Below are 20,058 nucleotides of genomic sequence, written 5' to 3' on the forward strand. Positions count from 1 at the left end.
ACTGTACTGATATCATTCGAGGTATCACATAACAAAAGAAAGGTTTATTGCCTACAAGGGAACTACAAAAGAAGGACTGGATGGCCCGTGATTCTATGATTTTAAAGGGAAACTGATTTTTTTCCAGACTTGCCTCCTTTCCGACTGTTGTGATTGACTCTCATTAAACATAATTTAGAGAGGAATAACAGAAATAGGCAAAATTGAAATCATAAGGCAAAAAATGACTTTATTAAAAAAAATGAAACTACTCAAATAGAACAAAAAATCAAGGCTACATAGTTTTACAATAGAAGTATCCATAGAAGTCACCAGTACAATTGTAATAATATATAACGTACAAGCGCTATCTGAAGGAAATTCCCAAAACATTTGCTCTGAGGTCTGATAAGTGTTCCATATTCATGGGTGATGTTCTTCAATCCATAATTAAATACAATTTCTACTTTTCTACACATACAGAGCTGTCTGAGCAGGGACTTAAACCCCCTTCTCCAAAGTTGTAGTCCAATGCCCAAACCACTGGATTTCACTGTATGTACATAATTTGAGTTGTGGATATGTTGGTGTCTCATTCTGCATTATGAATGGGATATTGGAATAAAGTGCAAGCTACCTTAATTTTTATACATGTCGCTAATGACATTGTTTGTATCTTGTACAGTGAAGATGGGGGACATGTGGCTCTCAGGCTGGCTATTATAAGTCAACACTCATCAGCCCTTGCCATCATAGACAGGCTTGATGGGAAGTACAGTATTACTATTGCTAGTGGTAACAATGAGCATATTGAGGTCCTTCTCGTGGTTCCACCACCGTCACAACCACAGTTGGTGGGGACGAGGGGAAGGGCCTTCTCGGTGGTGGCCCCCTGGCTATGGAACGCCCTCCCCAGGGAAATTAGGCAGGCCCCCACCCTATCCTCCTTCTGGAGGGAATTGAAGACTTGGATGTTTAGACAAGCCTTTGAGAATGTCTAGCCCAATGGTCTGCAATTATGATGTTGTTGCTTCTATTGAGATATGTTTTAATCTATGTTTGGTTTTAAATTTTGTTGGATTGGGCTTGTTCCCATGTAAGCCACCCTGAGTCCCTTCAGGGAGATGGAGGGGGGATATAAAAATAAAGTAGTAGTAGTAGTAGTAGTAGTTGTTGTTGTTGTTGTTGTTGTTATTTATACAGCACAGCACATTTATCCAATTCCCTTGTTCCTTAGCTACACCTAGCACTATCCCTTTCCTTTCTTCTTGTTTACAGTTGGCCATGTGTTTATGAAAGATGACACCATAGGTTATTGGGCGGTGTTCTGAGTTCAGATAGTTGTTTTATATACTTGTGGTTTTATTTTGTATTGTACTGTCTTTATTTTATGAATTGTTTTAGGCACCTTGTGCTATATGTAAAGCTGCCCCGAGTCCCTTCAGGGAGATGGAGGTGGGGTACAAAAATAAAGTTATTATTATTATATTATTATCAAGGCTCAATAGTAAATAATGGGTGGTTTTCACTCAATTTGAAACTCCTATTGAAATTCTAAACCCCAAAGCTGAAACTGAACATACATAGTCCCTACTCTGCAATAACAGATGCACCCAAATACTTCAATAATTTCAGTAGCACAATATAAGTAGAGCAAACAGAGAAAACTTTACAACAGGTAATTACATGAAGAACCATGAACAAACATCTGAGAGTCAAACATTTGGCACATTTATTATAAAATCTGTCATTTTTTCCTCACCTGTATTTGATTTTCTTTTTTTGTTTTGGAACTTTATCACACTAAGGCAGGAATGAAGGGGTAGGAGGAAATGGCCATATAAGGAGGTACGAGCAGGCCAGGAACACAGCCGATGAGTTAACACATGGTTTCCCTGAAATCATGTGTTTTGAGAGAAACGAAAGTAATGAAATGTAATACTGCACCACAAATATGCACCAATGGTTTGATATGTGGGCGGTCGTAAACTGAACCCACTGAATTGTATAAATAGACACTCGACCCTGTCTGCGGGGTTCTCCCTTTTCAGCATCTAGTTGTGCGTGGGATGAACCTCTGCAGCTGCAGGAAACTTTTAGTAAACTGCTTTCTTTGGAAAAAACCTCCAGTTGTCTGTCTCCTACTTCCACTGCGTCCGCACAGACACACAAGCCGAGAAGAGGGGAAGTCTGGTTTCCGCTACATTTTCTGGTGACCCCGACGTGATTCCACAATAAGACGGACCAGGAGATCGGAGACGGATCCCGTTGGCGGGACGGTCCCAACTCGGCGGTGGGGGCCAGAGGCAACTACCGTGAGACGAGAAGGGGCCCCTGAATATTGTAAGACCGGCTGCGGTACTTGCCTCTGATGCCAACGCCGGCCGACGGTGGGAGCCGCAACGACAGCGAGGTTCCAAAGAAACCAGGCAGGGAAAAGGATCCAGGGAAAAGTCCAGGGGCGAAGGTTGGTCCGACGTCTACAGCAATCTGGCAAGTATAGTGGTTAAAATGAGACACTAAGGGAACAGCGCCGGGAGGGACACAAAGGTTCCCAGGGAGGTATAAAGGGGTTCTGTCTTGTTATTCCTGACACACACCGTTGAGTGTCCAGGTGCCCAGTCCAAGGCAGTCCCCTCTATTAGGCAGGATGGGAGGCAGTGGGTTCAAATCCACCACCCCATTACAGTGTATGTTAGACAATTTCGGCTCAGTTGCAAGTAGAGCCGTAGAAGGAATTCCCCAGAGAACAAGACTTGTGAGGGTGCCCCAAGACCAAGTCGTGCAGGGCTCATGAGGAGTCGCAACTCCCGGGGAAAGGGGAAAAAAAAAAAAAACTGTTTGATTTCTTTGTCATGTGTGGGGAATAATGAGTTTCAAGTTCTGCATGTTTCGTGGTAATATTGAAGTGAAAATGAAAAATGAGTCTATAGATTTACACAAAAAATGTTGAGCACAAATATCTAGAAATGTTTTATTACGGTTGAAAAAATCTGATTCGAAGAGGGTCTGTCTGTGTTAGTTTGCTTTTTGCTGGCAAGCTGCAGAGAGGCGAGAAAAAGGGAGGGAGGCTGTTAAAAATTGAGTTTCAAAAGGAGTTTTTTCCTTGTTATTTCTGAGAAACAAAAGCTGTTTTCTTAAAAAGTTTTCTTTTGCACCTGGGCCTCATGCCAAAAAGATAGTGGGAAAATCTTGGCAACAGTTCAAGGTAAAAACTCCCTGTTATTCTTGTTAAAACTCAGGCGAAATGCCCAGAGAAAGATAATGGAATTCCAGTGGACAGCCAAGGTCAATGAAAGCCGCTGTAAAAATGTAATGTGAATTTAATATGAAAAAAAGAAAGAAAGAAAATGATGATGTAAATGTGTGTATATATATATATATATTGGGGTTCTGTCTTTCACCTGGATCTTAAATCCTTGCTTTTGGACTTATTTTGGGACAACTGGGTGAGAATGTTTCATGAGCTGAGATAGAGTGTGTGACTTTATCTAAACAACTAACCACTAATCAGAATTCCTGTGGACCTTGTGTGAATGAGATGTATGTGTTGAATTCAAAATGCATAAAGAGTTATAAACAATGTTAGTAGATTTGTTCAGAAGCAATTCGGAAGCTGTAGATATTTTTTTTTTGGAAAAAAAATGGTCTTAGGCTTGAAAAAAAAAAATCCTTGTTTTGAAAGAACAATGCTTCAGTGTTTTTAGAGAACATGGTGCTACAGACTTTAAACCCCTTACAGGTTATAGGGAAATGTTGGAGGTTCTTTTTTTTTTTGCAGCACTTTGGAATACAAGGAGAGGAGTTATTGGTTGTAGAGACTTTGTATGGAAAACTGTCACAAGTTGGCAGTGCAAGAAAAAATATATATATATATTTGTTTTTGAAAAAAAATTGACCCCATATTCCTGACACAGAAGGATTAAGAACTGACATTGATTTTTAAATTTTTGATTGACATTTTATTCAAAAAGGGAGCTAGTGCCCAAGTGATAAAAAGTTATCCTTTTGAGAACCAAAGACATGATATAATTGGCTACGTCTCATGTTGCTTCATAATAATTTTGTGAGATTTGGATTCTGGACTTTGTGATTTTGGCCCAACTCTTTCTAAAGGTTACGGAAAGGAAGGACTAGGACTTTTGTAAACGGGACATTAGATCATGCAAATAGGGGCATTTTTTTCCATCGCCCCCAGCCTGGATTTTGCCAGATTTGAGAAGCGGCAGGAGGCTTTTCAACGTGTGTTACTAACAAATTTTGAGCTGTTCAACGAGTCGGTGTAAAAGGGGAATTGAGTAAGTTTAACACTGCAGCAGGACTGGAGTGGAAGATTGCATTGCAGCAAGTGGATACACGATTGTTAAATCGTTTGCGGAAAGGAAAAGAAAAAGATGCAGAGAAGAAAGATTTTGTTGGATTTCAAGACAGATGAGTGTGTTGTCAAAGGCACAACCTCTGAGGAGGCCTGCCTTGGATGTGAGCGAAACGACTAGAGAGAGTGCTTCAAGAGCCATACAGCCTGGAAGGATGAGTATTTCCCTCCCCTTCTTTTCCCTCTCATTGTTTTTTGCTACAGGTCCTGAACTCCTGTATGGGATAAACCCAGAAGTCTATGAGACATGTTTATTGAGAGGCCTGGGAGGGCCTATAGGTGTTGCTGAGTGCTAAGGCTGTGATGGAGTGTGGCATCAGGCTGGAGGCTGTAAGGGCTGACCAACTCAACAACATACAATTTTCTATTTTGACCCAACTCTCCTGGATAGGACCTTTTGTAATGGGACATTGCAAATAATTCGGATTTTTGACGGATTTGAGAGACAATGAGGGACTTTTTCATATGCCATCTAACAACCTTGCTTTTTAAGCCAAAAGGAGGATATAGCACGGAGGCAATGTGACAAAGAATAAAATAAGTTAACCATTGCAGCAGGACCAGAGTAAAAAGGATTACTGCAGATCGCGAAAGAAGGCCCATGGAGGAATCATTTCTCAAGAGGCCATGGAGGGGTCGTTTGGGAGCTGAATAGTGGCCTACCTGCCCCACCCGTGGAGAGACAAGGGATTTCAACAAGATTGGCTGAGACAAAAGTGATGCCGAACAGGATGATCGACAGATGGGTAATCCGTTCCCCCTCCCCCATTCTCTCTCACTGTCTTCCTGCTTTCTTTTTCAGCTTTTTTTTTTTTTTTGGACTCCTGTTCCTAAATTGGAGATCCATAAGGCATTGTTACTGAGAGGCCTGTTTTCCAAAAATGGAGATCCATAAGGCATTATTACTGGAAGGCCTGTTTTGGAATCCAAAACAGTTTAAGTCTACCCCACCCACACGCTGGGTATACTAAGTATGACAGCTAAAGCCCTGTAAGAGATGGAGATTTTCTTTACAGACTTTTTCTTTACACAGAGACAATTCTTAGAGACTAGAGACTTGATTGGACAAAGAGACTTTCTTCAAATTAACTGAACATTATTCCTTTGATCAAGGAAGAGGAAACACATCCCCAGTTTGACTTTATGCCAAAGACTGAAAAGACCTGAAAGTTGGACATGTATGTGAATGGCCACCTCTGGCCATAGCAACAAATCCATCATCGGAAGAAGCCAAATGACTGGGCTAGATCAGAATTCTACTGTGGACTATGTCCTTTCTAAAACCTGATTAATATTTTTAATCCTCATGTGTTGTTTACCTCTGGTGATGAAACTATGTACAAATGCTATTCTGCGCTCATTTTCCACTGAAAAGATAGCTTGGCTGCAAGCTAGAAGGGATTGGAGGGACCCATAAGTCTGCTCATTTAGTTTGCTTCAGCTTTTGTATACACGCTTCGCAAAAAAAAAAAAAATGGGGGAATAAGGCAGGAATGAAGGGGTAGGAGGAAATGGCCATATAAGGAGGTACGAGCAGGCCAGGAACACAGCCGATGAGTTAACACATGGTTTCCCTGAAATCATGTGTTTTGAGAGAAACGAAAGTAATGAAATGTAATACTGCACCACAAATATGCACCAATGGTTTGATATGTGGGCGGTCGTAAACTGAACCCACTGAATTGTATAAATAGACACTCGACCCTGTCTGCGGGGTTCTCCCTTTTCAGCATCTAGTTGTGCGTGGGATGAACCTCTGCAGCTGCAGGAAACTTTTAGTAAACTGCTTTCTTTGGAAAAAACCTCCAGTTGTCTGTCTCCTACTTCCACTGCGTCCGCACAGACACACAAGCCGAGAAGAGGGGAAGTCTGGTTTCCGCTACAACACAAAACCGCCATTCTTCGGCATTTGCACAATTAGATATATCTGGCAACTTATCATTTAAGAGTATTTGGATAACTAAGACCCTTTCTACACTGCCATATAATCCAGATTATCAAATCAGATAATCCACATTATCTGTTTTGAATGGGATTATATGAGTCTACACTGCCATATAATCCAGTTCGAAGCAGATAATGTGGATTTTATATGGCAATGTAGAAGGGCCCTGAGGCTGACAGAAGTGAAGAGCCAAAGACCCTGGGAATACAAAGTCTACAGGCTGCTGTAAGTACTTTTCTGGCCTCAGCGAATAAATCATGTATATGATAAATATGAACTTCAATAAAAAGTTGCTAAAAGGCACGATCCATATAGTAGGCATGCTAGTAAAGAATAAATATACAGCTAAAGTGCACAAGTCAAAACAGAAGCAATCTTTGATATGGAAATCGTTCACAAGGCAATGATTGCAGTACCAAAGTATAGAATGGAAAAATAATATTTGTTGGCATAAACATATATGAAAATACTGAAATGGTGAACACAAGGTTCAACACTTATTTGGTCATCTACACACATCTCGTCCTCTGCTTCATATTTCATAGTTCCTGAATTTGCGCAGGAGTTCAGATGGCGTTTCACCCGACCAGCGGAAACGTAAATGCCAACAGTTTAGATCAGAAAATCCTACAGGGGAACAAATAGAGGAGATGAGGGAGAGGGAGAAAAGAATCAATCTTACAGAACTATAACAATGAAATAAAATTTCTTTTGTTATGAAGGATGGTTCTCAATTTTTAACCAGAAAACTTTTTTTAATGAGAGAACTTGCTCCAGAGCAACCGTTAGTTTTGCTGTCTGTGCTCTTGTTCAGAAGATTTCACCTCACTTCCTGTCCCTGCAATAATTGGATTTTGAAAAATTTGGCTTGCTATGGAAACAAGGAATGGTGATAAAGTTTCAGTGGAGACACCTTTTCCCATGATAACTCTTTCAGGTATGAATTTAATTTCTGAGGGGTCGATTTCCATCACTTCCTGTTGTCCCACCCCTGCTCTTAACTGAGTCATTTGTAAATTGGATGTTTGTAACTCAGGGACTACCTGTATTTGGGAGAGGAGGAAGAACTGGAACTATTAGGATAAGCACGCCACTCAATCTGGCCCTGGAATTGCCCAACACACACAAAGTTTTTCAACATCCTTGGAAGATCCCAAGTTAATCTACATTCTCTCCAGTCTGAAAATTGTATGTCAGAGTCCCATAGGATCAGCAAATTATCACTAACATGTGCCAGTTACCACTGGATCCTACTATCCTCATACTATGATCCTGAATTTGTGAACTGGCCCTTGTTGAGGTAGATGAAAGATTAGGCTTCACTGCGATATAAAATCCAGATTATCTGCTTGGAACTGGATTATATCACAGTGTAGACTCATATAGGCGTCAAACTACAGGAAAGGAGATTCCACCTGAACATCAGGAAGAATTTCCTCACTGTGAGAGCTGTTCAGCAGTGGAACTCTCTGCCCTGGATTGTGGTGGATGCTCCTTCTTTGGAGGCTCTTAAGCAGGGGCTGGATGGCCATCTGTCGGGGGCGCTTTGAATGTGATTTCCTGCTTCTTGGCAGGGGGTTGGACTGGATGGCCCATGAGGTCTCTTCCAACTCTACGATTCTATGATTCTATGATTCTAGGTAAAGGTAAAGGTTTCCCCTGACATTAAGTCTAGTCTTGTCCGACTCTGGAGATTGGTGCCCCTCTCCATGTCTAAACTGAAAAGCTGGTGTTGTCCGTAGACACCTCCAAGGTTGTGTGGCCGCCAGAGAGGTACCTATTGATCTACTCACATTTACATGCTTTCGAACTGCTGGAGCTGACAGCGGAAGCTCACTCTGCTCCTCGGATTTGAAGTTTTCAGTCAGCAAATTCCGCAGCTCAACGGTTTAACCCGCTGCGCCACCAGGGGGTCCTTAAGACTCATATAATCCAGTTCACATCAGGAAAACTAGATTACTATTATGTGCTTTGATAATCTGGATTACATGGTAGTGTAGAAGGGGCCTGAAATACATTTCTAGGGAAGACATGAATTTTGTGGCATGATTGATTTATGACATAAATTACTTCATGCCCTGCATGGGCTAGAAATAAGATCTGTACACTCTCTAACCTACAATTTCTTGAATTTGCAGTGTAGGCCAATCAGATGGGCTGTGCACAGAGATTATATGGTTTACATGGATCAGTACAATCAGAAAAAACATGTCTGAGACAAAAGGAAACTTCAATGAAGATAAATCTTCGAAGTTGAAGTGAGGAGGCTGCATATTTTGCCCGCATGCACCCACCCAGTAATCTAGCAGCAAAAATACTCACGTCACAGATCACTTACCAGGAGTATCAGGGCTCTTTGGTGAGATATCATCAGAGGGAGCAAAACCTTCCAGCTCCTTTTTGTCATCTAACAATTCTCCGTGGTTATGTTCTTCCTTCTGGGAAAAATCACCAGCCTTCTTATCGTTTAGAGGTAAACCAGGAGCTTCTAGCATTGGCTCTTTTTTGCCTTTGACAGCCCAGTGCATTGACTAGACAAAAAACAACAATGTGGCATTTCTGAACTCTATCATTGCTGTCCTTGCTTACAAGAAGACACATTCTACAATTTAAAAAATCATTGGGAAAGTTTCAGATTGAAACCAGGGTGCTACTTTAAAGGCTTAATGAGCTGGGCATGTTTAGCCTGCAGAAGAGAAAGCTGAGATGATCTAAAGCCCGGAATGGGCATTGAGATCTGCTTGGGAGGCCCTTCTTTCGGTCCCACCACCGTCTCAAATATGGTTGGTGGGGACAAGAGAGGGGCCTTCTCGGTGGTGGCTCCCCAGCTTTGGATTGCCTTCCCAAGGGAGATCAGGCTAGCCCCCACCCTTCAAACCTTCCACACACAATTAAAGACCTGGCTTTTCTGACAAGCCTTCGATTATGTTTAGACTCCATAATACTATGTTTCCCTGAAAATAAGACAGTGTCTTATATTAATTTTTGCTCCCAAAGATGCGCTAGTTCTTATTTTCAGGGGATGTCTTATTTTTCCATGAAGAAGAATTCACATTTATTGTTGAACAAAAAAATGAACATTTATTATATACTGCAAACCAGCATAACCAGACAAACTGTGAATCCTATCAAGAATTTCTTGTTACTACCATTATTTCCATGTACAACAACCTATGGTACGTACATTAATCGATCCTGCATGCTCTGGTGTTCTGTTTGGTGGGCATGCTTCCAAATAAAAACTTTGCTAGGTCTTACTTTGGGGGAGGCCTTATATTTAGTAATTCCGCAAAACCTCTACTAGGTCTTATATTCAGGGGATGTCTTATTTTCGGGGAAACAGGGTTAATACATATGAGGACCTTTAGTTTCTTTTTTTGCACATTACAATTCTGAGATGGAATGCTGCTGTTTTATCTACAGCAATTGCTGTATTTTATTGTTTTTACCAAGGGCTACTGGGAATCTATGATGTTGTGTTCGACAGTTTATTGTTTATGTTTTGTTTTGCACTTGTTGTATTTTGTATGTCACACCTTGAGTGTTCTGTGAGCCGCCCAGAGTTGCTCTGGGAGATGGTGGCAGAATATAAATATAGTATTTGTTGTTGTTGTTGTTGTTGTTATTATTATTGTCATGTATAAATATGTGAGGGAAAATCATAGGGAAGAGGGAGCAAGCTTGTTTTATGCTGCCCTGGAGACTAGAACGAGGAACAATAGCTTCAGGCTACAGGAAAGGAGATTTCACCTGAGCATTAGGAAGAACTTCCTAACTGTGAGAGCTGTTCAGCAATGGAACTCTCTGTCCCGGAGTGTGGTGGAAGCTCCTTCTTTGGAGGCTTTTAAACAGGCTGGATGGCCATCTGTTGGGGGTGCTTTGAATGCAATTTTCCTGCTTTTTGGCAGGGGGCTGGACTGGATGGTCCACCAGGTCTCTTCCAACTCTATGATTCTATGATTTTATGACTCTACAAATCACGTAGAAAGCTGTAGATATGAGAAGAGATGGATCGTAAACATGCTGGGCATTTAATCTGAGATCTTCTTTAGAAAAAGCATATGCTCTATTTCATTCCTAAGTTAGCAAACTCAAGAGAAATTGTCTCTTTAGAGTTGTAATAAACTGTCCTATGATGTCCATTAAAAGTGACACGAGGCTACTGAAAAGTTCAGACTTTGTCCCCATCTTAAATTCTCAAGTTAATTCCTTTTTAAGAACAATAATTAATCTGATCAGAACTGTCTGGTCCTTTAGCAATAGAACTTTAGAACCATAAAGGAGGTAGAAGCATTCTGTTAATAAATGGCTACCAGGACAAAATACACAAATGGAGCTTCTTTCATCATTGGTCTTAGCAAGCCATCTATGTCAAGATATCATCATCGTTATATGTGAGCTGTGCATTCCATTCTCCTTTCCTTGGAATTAACAGATCAGGAATTCAAATTTTTAAAATCATATTTGGAGAACCTGTACTGATTTTACTTTCTGTGTGTGGTCGATCTGCTGCTTCATCATTTTTCTTCTCTCCTCTATCCCCTCAATTTTCTTCAAATGAATGAGTGCTTGGTTTCCTAGTTTTAGAAGCATCTGTCATTTCTCATTGACATCTTACCCAACTATCCAATGAGAGCCATCCACCTCTCCTCTCTCTGCCAGCATTATAAGGAGAGTTAAAACCACAGAATCATAGAGATAGAAACAACCACAAAGCCCAACCCCCTGCCCTGCAGGAATCTACAATTGATCAAAAGAATGCAAGTAAAATTAAGGCATAATTTTTATTATTCCCCTAGAGCTGAAATGAAGGTAGGGTTCCTTGTCTGTAGGTCTGATGAATGGCTTAAGCATTTGTCAGATGGTTCAGCCTCAATGGTAACATACTTCATTTTCAGAAGAACCTTTGTGCGAAGGGTTTTCAGAAGGAGCAGCAGTAATTGAGTAACAGAATACACATTTTGCATATAAAGTGTCCCAGGTTCAATTCCAGGCAATTTCAAGCATGGCTTGGAAGCCTAGTCAGCAACTACCATCAGTAAGAACCAGTAAGAACCAATGCTGGGAATTCAAGTGATTCAGGGAGAAAAGAGAAAAGGCAAAGGACTGGAGAACAGAAGGTTGGTAACAGCTGGGGTTCCCTCTACACAGCTGTATAAAATCCAGATTATCTGCTTTGAACTGGATTATATGGCAGTGTAGACTCAGGGCCCTTCCAGGCAAGCTCAAAAATGCGGGGCCAGTCAGGCTTTTACAGAAGACATCCAAACGATGCCTCCAGTTAAAGCAAATTAAATCAGGGGAGAGCAGGTAAATCCTGCTTTATCCTGAATTAATTTGATACCCCATTAGACCTAGGCCTTCCTGAAAGGCTCAAGTCTAACAGGTTATTGGTCCTGTGGGGATTCACCCTCAGGTAGTTCGGGGGGGGGGGGAGTGTCCCCATTTCCCATCTCACTTCTTTGGGCTTCCAAAAGCACCCACCCCTCCCCAAAATTTCCCCCCAATAGACCTTAAAAGAATAAATAACTTACTGGGCCGCCATTAAGGGACCGCTAAAGTCCTCCTGGTGCATAGAAAGGAGACAAGGGGAGATGGTCAGGAACAAAATTCTATGGCAGTTCAGTAAGTTTTTTATTCTTTTAAGAGGTGGGGGGGGGGGTTGGGTGATAGTTACCAGGATGGCATGAGGACACCCCACTGGGAAAGCCCATTTGGGAGAGGGGACTTAAACCCACACTGAAGCAGGTTTCTTAAACCCACTTCAGCACAGGTTTAAGCCCTGTCTGGAAATGCCCTCAGATAATCCAGTTCAAAGCAGATAATGTGCATTATCTGCCTTGATATTCTGGATTGTATGGCAGTGTAGAAGGGTCCTGGGACAGTGATGTAGACAGCATTAAGCTAGATAATGGGCTGATCTGGCTTGCATTGCCTTACTGTTTTGATATTGATATTTTAATATCATATCTACAGTACAGATTTCCTACCACATCCATGGATTCTTCAGCCATTGATTCCACAACCCATGGCTTTAAAAAAAAAAATCCAAAAAGGGAACCTTGATTTGCCATTTTATATTAGAGGCTTCGTTTTACTATGTCACTGTATATAATTGGATTTGAGCATCCACATATTTTGGTATTCAGAGGGGTTTCTGGAGCAAAACCCCAGAAATACCAAAGGCCTAACAAAGGCCTCTTTCACACAAACAGGCATAATTAAATACATTCCCCTGAAAATATATGTGCATAAAGCAAAACTAACTGTTTTGATAGAGTTGCTCAAAGCCTCCCACTGCTGGAATGGGATGGCAATTTTGCTTCTCCGCCAGTAATCGTAACGGACTCGGCTGTCTTCATTGGTCAAAATCTCTTTGGCTTGCTGCAGCTGCTGAAATTTTTCCACTACAAACCAGACACAGAAAGAAGGTTTAAATTAGATTAATTCCGTCTAGAAGTTTGAATAATCAACATCATATGCTGCTTTTGATTTATTTCAGCAAGACAGTTTAATACAAAGAGTGAAAAAGTGGATCTGGTTTCCTGCTTTGCCATCTTAGGTGCCAACCCCAAGCCACATCATTATTGATCCAAAACAGACACACAGAGATCTTATTTTTCTAGCTTGAAAAACAAACAGAAATGTTCCAAAACAAAGAGAAATGTTTCGCTTGCAGCACATAACTCCAGAGGGTTAGAAACATTTGACAAAGATTTGTTACTTACATTTGTTGCTGTTTGCATTCAAGTTATTTTGGAGCCCCAGAGGTGCAGTGGGTTAAACACTTTTGCCGGTAGGACTGCTGACTTAAGGTTGGGTTGCTGACCTGAAAGTTGCGGATCAAATCCAACCTCAGGAGAACACAGATGAGCTCCCACTATCAGCTCTGGCACCATGTGGGGACATGAGAAAAGCCTCCCACAAGGATGGTAAAAAAAAAATCCAGGCGTCCCCTGGGCAAGGTCCTTGCAGACGGCCAATTCTCTCATACCAGAGATGACTTGCAGTTTCTCAGTTTGCTCCTTACACAAAAATGTTTTTCAGGTTATGATACTTATACCTATAAGGCACAGGGTTTTATTTTCAAGATTTGTTCAAAGAGGATTGATCTTTGCCTTCATTTATAGCTGTGATTGAGTGACTTGCCCAGGGCCATCCAATGGAGAAGCAGAGATATGAGCCCTGATCAGTGGAGTCCTGGCCCAACTCTCATACCACTCTACACCAGTGGTTCTCAACCCGTTCATTCCTAGGTGTTTTGGCCTCCAAGAAGATCCAACCAGTCCATACTCCAGGAAATAATGCCTGACTGCTCACTGGAGGGAAGGATATTGGAGGCAAAGATGAAGTACTTTGGCTACATAAGGAGAAGACAGGAAAGCTTGGAGAAGAGAATGATGCTGGGGAAAATTGAAGGAAAAGGGAAGAAGGGTCGACCATGGGCAAAATGGATGGATAGTATCCTTGAAGTGACTGGCTTGACCTTGAAGGAGCTGGGGGTGGCGAGCCGGCAGGAAGCTCTGGGGTGGGCTAGTCCATGAAGTCACAAAGAGTTGAAAGCGGCTGAACGAATAAACACCAACAAATGAGAGATCGTATATTCATTCCCAAAAAAAGTTCATACACTGCACCAACGTCTTCATGCTGTAATCAAAACTGAGCCAAAGGAAAGGGAGAAGATAACACTTCCAACAGGAATCTACCTGGCACCTTGCATACCAAATCCTTTTTTTCTCCACTAGTTCAAAAAGCAACACTTGACATTTCATGTGGGTAAATGCCATCATGTGTACTAAGCTTAAGAGAAATTAATCTGGTTGTTTTTCAGGATTTCGAATGCAGCCATGGGGACGTAGAATTGGCTAAGTCACAAAGGAGATTTTCTGCTATAAAATGAATGGGAAAAATGGCTCCAATAGCATTATAATGACCTACCCAGCCAAAAAAATTTCATATTAGATAATCAACAAGTAAGCCCTGGAAGAAACTCTTTTAGCCGTATTACAGTATATCCTCTCCAGTGTAAATACAAAATTTCCCTACTATAATAGAAACACAAGCTCACATCCTTAGTAACCCATCTGTGTAAAGGTTATGAAGAGGTATATTTTATCTGTGAGTCACCTTTCTGATGCTGGAGAGGATGCTGATGATGATTATTCATGTATGCCTATTTACTAAAATAGAAACCACTGAATTCAAAGGCTATCAGGGATTGACGAACATCGATAATTTTCCAGTTGTATTTCTTCTCCTACCTATTTGGCAATCGAATAACATCTGAACACGAGATACTTTGGCTTTTAATAACTCTTGAACAGAAAGAGGATGTGACCGTTGTTAACATGTCCTCACTGCTGTAAATCATATTAAGTAAAACAGATACACACAATTGAACTAGGTTTTGTAGGTTGAACAAACATTACTCAGTCTCAATTACATAAATTTCAATCTTGTTATTGGCTCCTGTAGTTCTGTTTAGCTACATGTTGCATACATATCAATGTGTGTTAACAGAGACCGAATGAATTTCTTACGGGGGGAAAAACTATACAATTTTGGAAAGGAACTCTGAGTGACAAGGGAAACATCCCACTACATCTCTAAAATGTCCCTCCAGCATTTTTTCTTTGGAGGAAATACAAAATTTTGAATTCCATGATAACTTAGACTCAAACCAGAGTAGCGCAGATGACTATTTGGCATATGTAGAAAAATAAAACTAGTTGTGTGTTCAAATTGCCACATGCATAGTCTCCCATGACAGCTTTTGACCAATTCAGACTGAAAGCAAAAAATCAAAATCCTGCGTCTTTGGATTATTCAGTTCAATCTTTCTCACTGTTTGGTAATAACACATAAATGGAGATTGTAGGCAAGTAAATAGCACTCCTAGGGGAAGAGAAGTGGCAGCAGAAGGGAATTCCTCATTCACTTCTCTTCCAGATTAAGAAAGGATATGTTGCCTAAACACCCTCAAAATCTTGACACTCCAATTAATACCAATTGTTGATTTTTTTAGAAAAGAAATTAGGAAAGTCACATACCAGCTTGTGGGTTTGCAGGATGCTTGTCAGGATGGCACTCACGTGCTCTCACCTTAAATTCTGCAGCAATCTGTTCCACCTAGACATACATATGAACCACACATCAATTCCAATATGAATGCAGTGGCAATAATGAAAACACAAAAAGAACTATTTCACGTGCCACTTTTTTAACACAAGAGTGTGTATTTGGGGAGGGGAGTAATGCTAATTTGCTGGCACAAGTGAAGCTCATTGAATTGTTACTTCATTCCATATACTGTACCAACATTTATTTATTTTACAGCACCACCATGCATATAGGGAGCCCCTGATGGCACAGCAGATTAAACCGCTAAGCTGCTGAACTTGCTGATTGAAGGGTTGGTGGTTCAAAACCAGGGAGCAGGGTGAGCTCCCGCTGTTAGCCCCAGCTTCTGCCAACCTAGCAGTTTGAAAACATGTAAATGTGAGTAGATAAATAGGTTCCACTCTGGCAGGAACGTAACGGTGCTCCATGCAGTCATGCCAGCCACATGACCTTGAAGGTATCTACAGACAATGCCGGCTCTTCAGCTTAGAAATGGAGATGAGCACCAGCCCCCAGAGTCGGACACGACTAGACTTTAAGTCAGGGGGAAAACTTTACCTTTTCCTACCATGCATGTATGCCCATAAGCATGTGCATTGAAAAGGCTGTGATTGGCACCAGATTCCTAATATGAATACTCACAGCACAGACTTTTCAAACAATTGTGTATATGGGGTTGTTGTATGTCTTTCGGGCTGTGTGGCGATGTTCCAGAAGTATTCTCTCCTGGCGTTTCGCCCACATCTATGGCAGGCATCCTCAGAGGTTGTGAGGTATGAAAGTGTATATGCTTGTAATACAAATTGTGTATATGCTTGTAAATTAATCCTCCCTTGCATCTACACAAGTAACATGAATTAACATGATAGATTGGGTCTATAAAGAAATCTTTGTTTTCTTATTTCTTAAATACAGATACTGCCCAACTGACAAGTCCCCTTAGAAGTGTTTTCTATAATAAAAACCCACCTGAAATGCCAACAAAACCACCTGAAACTAAGTGGACCAATGTTAATTTTAAGGTGTTTAAAAGCAGACAATAGAAATAACAACAACGACAACAACAACAACAACAACAACAAATAGTGCGGTTTTCTGGTATTGTATATTTCTGTCACTTCTGTGGCTGTTCATTTGTATTTTGATTCTGTAGCCCACTTGTCGATGGATGTCCATCAACAAGTTTGTTTTCTGCTGCCCTGGAGACTAGGACATGGAACAATGGCTTCAAACTACAGGAAAGGAGAGTACACCTGAAAATTAGGAAGAACTTCCTCACTGTGAGAGCTGTTCAGTAGTGGAACTCTCTGCCCTGGAGTGTGGTGGAGGCTCCTTCTTTGGAGGCTTTTAAGCAGGAGCTGGATAGCCATCTGTCGGGGGTACTTTGAATGCCATTTCCTGCTTCTTGGCAGGGGGTTGGACTAGATGGCCCATGAGGTCTCTTCCAACTCTAGGATTCTATGATTCTATCAGCAGCATCCCCCTGGTCCTTTTTATCCTGGGTGACAGCCGAGCCAGTATAACTTCATTTTGGTTTGTTTCTCCATAGTGCTAATGGGCTAGGTGCTCTTAGTTCCACTCCTCAGCTGAGACTTCTCTAACTTGGTTGGACCTGCTGGTAGTTACACTGCCGCCAGCACTGCTCTCAGCATCCTTAGAGCAGTAAAGCCCCCCCCACCACAACAAGGTGGCACCCATCACACAGTACTAAATGCTTAAGAAGTGTTCAACTTGTGATTTTGTGATACAAAATCCAGCATATACATCTCATTTGCTGTGTCGTACTGTGTTTTTGTTTCAGAATAAAGTAGAGTCTCACTTATCCAACGTTCTGGATTATCCAACGCATTTTTGTAGTCAATGTTTTTAATATATCGTGATATTTTGGTGCCAAATTCGTAAATACATAGCATTACTGCGTGTTGAACTACTTCTTCTGTCAAATTTGTTGTATAACATGATGTTTTGGTGCTTAATTTGTAAAATTATAACCTGATTTGATGTTTAATAGGCTTTTCCTTAATCCTTCCTTATTATCCAACATATTCACTTACCCAACATTCTGCCAGCCCATTTATGTTGGATAAGTGAGACTCTACTGTAATAATAGTAATTTAAATATTAAGTACCAGCTGGCCAGGGCCGTAGCCAGAAAAAAATTTCAGGAGGGGTTTTGAAAATTTGGGGGGGGGGGGGGTTGAACCCCTAGCACCCCCTCCCCTGGCTACAGACCTGTCAGTATCTACTTGAGATAGTGCCTGGAGGGACTCTTAATGTTTTGTGTCTCATAGACTTAGCATGGGGATTTGGTTAACCAGTTAAAATTTATGAGTAAACCAGGTTTTTTTTTTAACCTGAAAAATTTCAGGGGGGGGTTGAACCCCTAACACCCCCCCCCCTCGCTACAGGCCTGCTGCTGGCAGAGAAAAAGACTAGCTGAATATTTTGAAAAGGCTTAGGCTTGTATCTAAATTTACATACTGATCAATAGATCTTCTAAACGAATTTCTCTAGGGAGAACATATCACAGATGAGGAGAAGAGAGAGTCTAACAAGGAAGTCTTTGTTTTGAAGATGCCTATTTCACTTTTATGGGTGGAAAACAATAAAAAAAAGTTATGCTGAAAATAAGATCACAGAGTACCATGATTACTAGTGATCTGACATTTTCCAGTGGTCAACATCTGTTTCTTCTTTATTCTGTGCATCCACACTTACGCAAAAAAATGACATTGGAAACCAGCAGAAAACTATTACGTGAAAAAAACATTCTTCCAGTTGAGTTACACAGTCAACTGGATTTGGCTCCAAATAATTGTTTCAGTGGATCCAACATAGGATCTTGTTACTCCAAAGCCAATATATTTGGAACACAGATATCTATAACTGATATACATGAAATATTATCAAATTTAAATAATCATTGTCATGGAAAGAATACCAACACACCTTTAGCCATACCTAAAGTTATTGTTCATCGGTGTGAGAGAAAATCAAGCTAATCGCAGATTTGGTGACCAACCATCACTGGAATTTGATTATACTTTTTGGACTGAAATCTCTGAATATGTCATTAATCTTATAAAAGAGCAGCAAACACATCTGAGGTTTTGACTCTCCACAAATGAATCTGAGATTGCCAAAATTCACATGAAACAAGAAAAAAAATCAAATCTGAAATATTCCTTTAACGTATGTTTAAGATGTGGTTTTCGGCACCTTGAATGAGGAGTGTCTCCATCTAGCACTTCCAAATGAGCATGCATAGACTAATATTATGATTAACTTTATAGCAACTTCCAAAGTTTATATTCAGAACTCCTTCAAGATCACAAGACATCATAATCCGACAAATATACATCAGATCATAACTATGTACATTCAATTAACTCTGAAGGGGTTATTATATCAGATGATAAACCCCAAAAGCTGCGTAAGACAACTTTTGCGATCTGCGATACAATCAATATGCAAGGAGTGGCAAAATGATGTGAAATATCAGGGGGAAAAACACTATCACTTACACACAGACACACACAGAAGAAATCAAGAAGGGCTTAAAAGAAAAAGAAAAAAGTCTTACTGTGGACAATTCATCACAGCCTAACAAGCTGTAATAATCTTCCATTTCCTCCAGTCTGCAGTTCAAAATCGCATCCATTTGTTTCCACCTGTTTCTGTTCTCTTAAATGTGAAAGGCGAGAAGCCTGCAGATATCACTTGCACAACCCAAGGCTATTTTAAAACAAGTACGTGACAGCAGATAACAGGCAATGATGCTGAGATTTCTCTGCGGCTGGTTTTATACACTGAGATGTCACCCGACCCTCCCCAGTTACACCCCTGGATTGGCCTGCTGCGATTGGTGGAAGCAACCGACAAACACTGTTTACAGTTGCAAAGCTCCACGGGGTTTGTAGTTTGCACAATCATTTAAAAAAGAATAGTGCTGGCTGGGTTCATAAGAGCTTCAAGACACTATAAACCCACCTGTTTTCCCCCTTCTTCCTCCCAGGGTGTTAGTTCTGCAAGTTGAGTGTTTAAATATAATTATTTTTTAAAGTTTTTAATATTTTAAACTTGGTGTAATTAGAAATCAAATACTTTTAGGATTTTTCTTTCCAAGTTCTAATCAATATTAATAATATAGTCGTAGTGCACTAATTATAAAGTAGAAATAATAATATTTATAGATAAAAATATAGACTGCGTATGTTTGTGCACGCAGAACTTGAAAAATAGTTGGTCAATCAACTTGAAATTTTGACCCAATATGGCTTACCAATACGTGCGCGTTTTAATAATGAGTTTGGGGAAGGGAGAACCACGGGTGATGGGATATGCAATACTTTCAAACAATTCACCTCCCACAGACCACTGTGACTTACACCAATGACAAATCAGGACCAAACCTGGCACACAGACCCCCCCCCCCCCATGCCCCACTTTATGTCCTGGTGCAGATAAGGGAGGACAAACCTCAGATGATGGGATTTGCAGTACCTTCACCCAAATCAGACCACTGCAACTCCCATAACGATGGACCAGGAACATATTTGGCACACAGACACCCTATTACCCACTTTATGTCCTGGTGCCGATAGGAGGAGGATGGATCACAAATGATGGGATTTGCAGT

At 40.8% G+C, this 20,058-nt stretch overlaps 1 protein-coding gene across 1 annotated transcript; it reads right to left on the minus strand.

The window, feature by feature from the left end:
- Positions 1-203: 203 nt before the first annotated feature.
- Positions 204-19,236, minus strand: dnajc12 (DnaJ heat shock protein family (Hsp40) member C12). Its single transcript, XM_003223678.4, has 5 exons — positions 19,003-19,236; positions 15,350-15,428; positions 12,567-12,706; positions 8,638-8,830; positions 204-6,926 (listed from the first exon to the last, which is right to left on the minus strand). Exons 1-5 carry the CDS (start codon positions 19,078-19,080, stop codon positions 6,832-6,834), a joined length of 585 nt encoding a protein of 194 aa, XP_003223726.1. The 5' UTR covers positions 19,081-19,236; the 3' UTR covers positions 204-6,831.
- Between the last annotated feature and the right edge of the window lie 822 nt (positions 19,237-20,058).

Source organism: Anolis carolinensis, chromosome 3, assembly GCF_035594765.1.
Source record: "Anolis carolinensis isolate JA03-04 chromosome 3, rAnoCar3.1.pri, whole genome shotgun sequence".
Taxonomy (NCBI): Eukaryota; Metazoa; Chordata; class Lepidosauria; order Squamata; family Dactyloidae; genus Anolis; species Anolis carolinensis.

What these genes read in the sequence shown, in the direction of transcription:
- dnajc12 (XM_003223678.4), bottom strand. Translation starts at nt 19,080, where the DNA reads ATGGATGCGATTTTGAACTGCAGACTGGAGGAAATGGAAGATTATTAC. An exon ending in TGAGCAACTCTATCAAAACA is followed by an intron (nt 8,831 to 12,566) that starts GTTAGTTTTGCT and finishes TTTTTTGTCTAG; the next exon opens with TCAATGCACTGGGCTGTCAA. An exon ending in AAAGAGCCCTGATACTCCTG is followed by an intron (nt 6,927 to 8,637) that starts GTAAGTGATCTG and finishes GTTCCCCTGTAG; the next exon opens with GATTTTCTGATCTAAACTGT.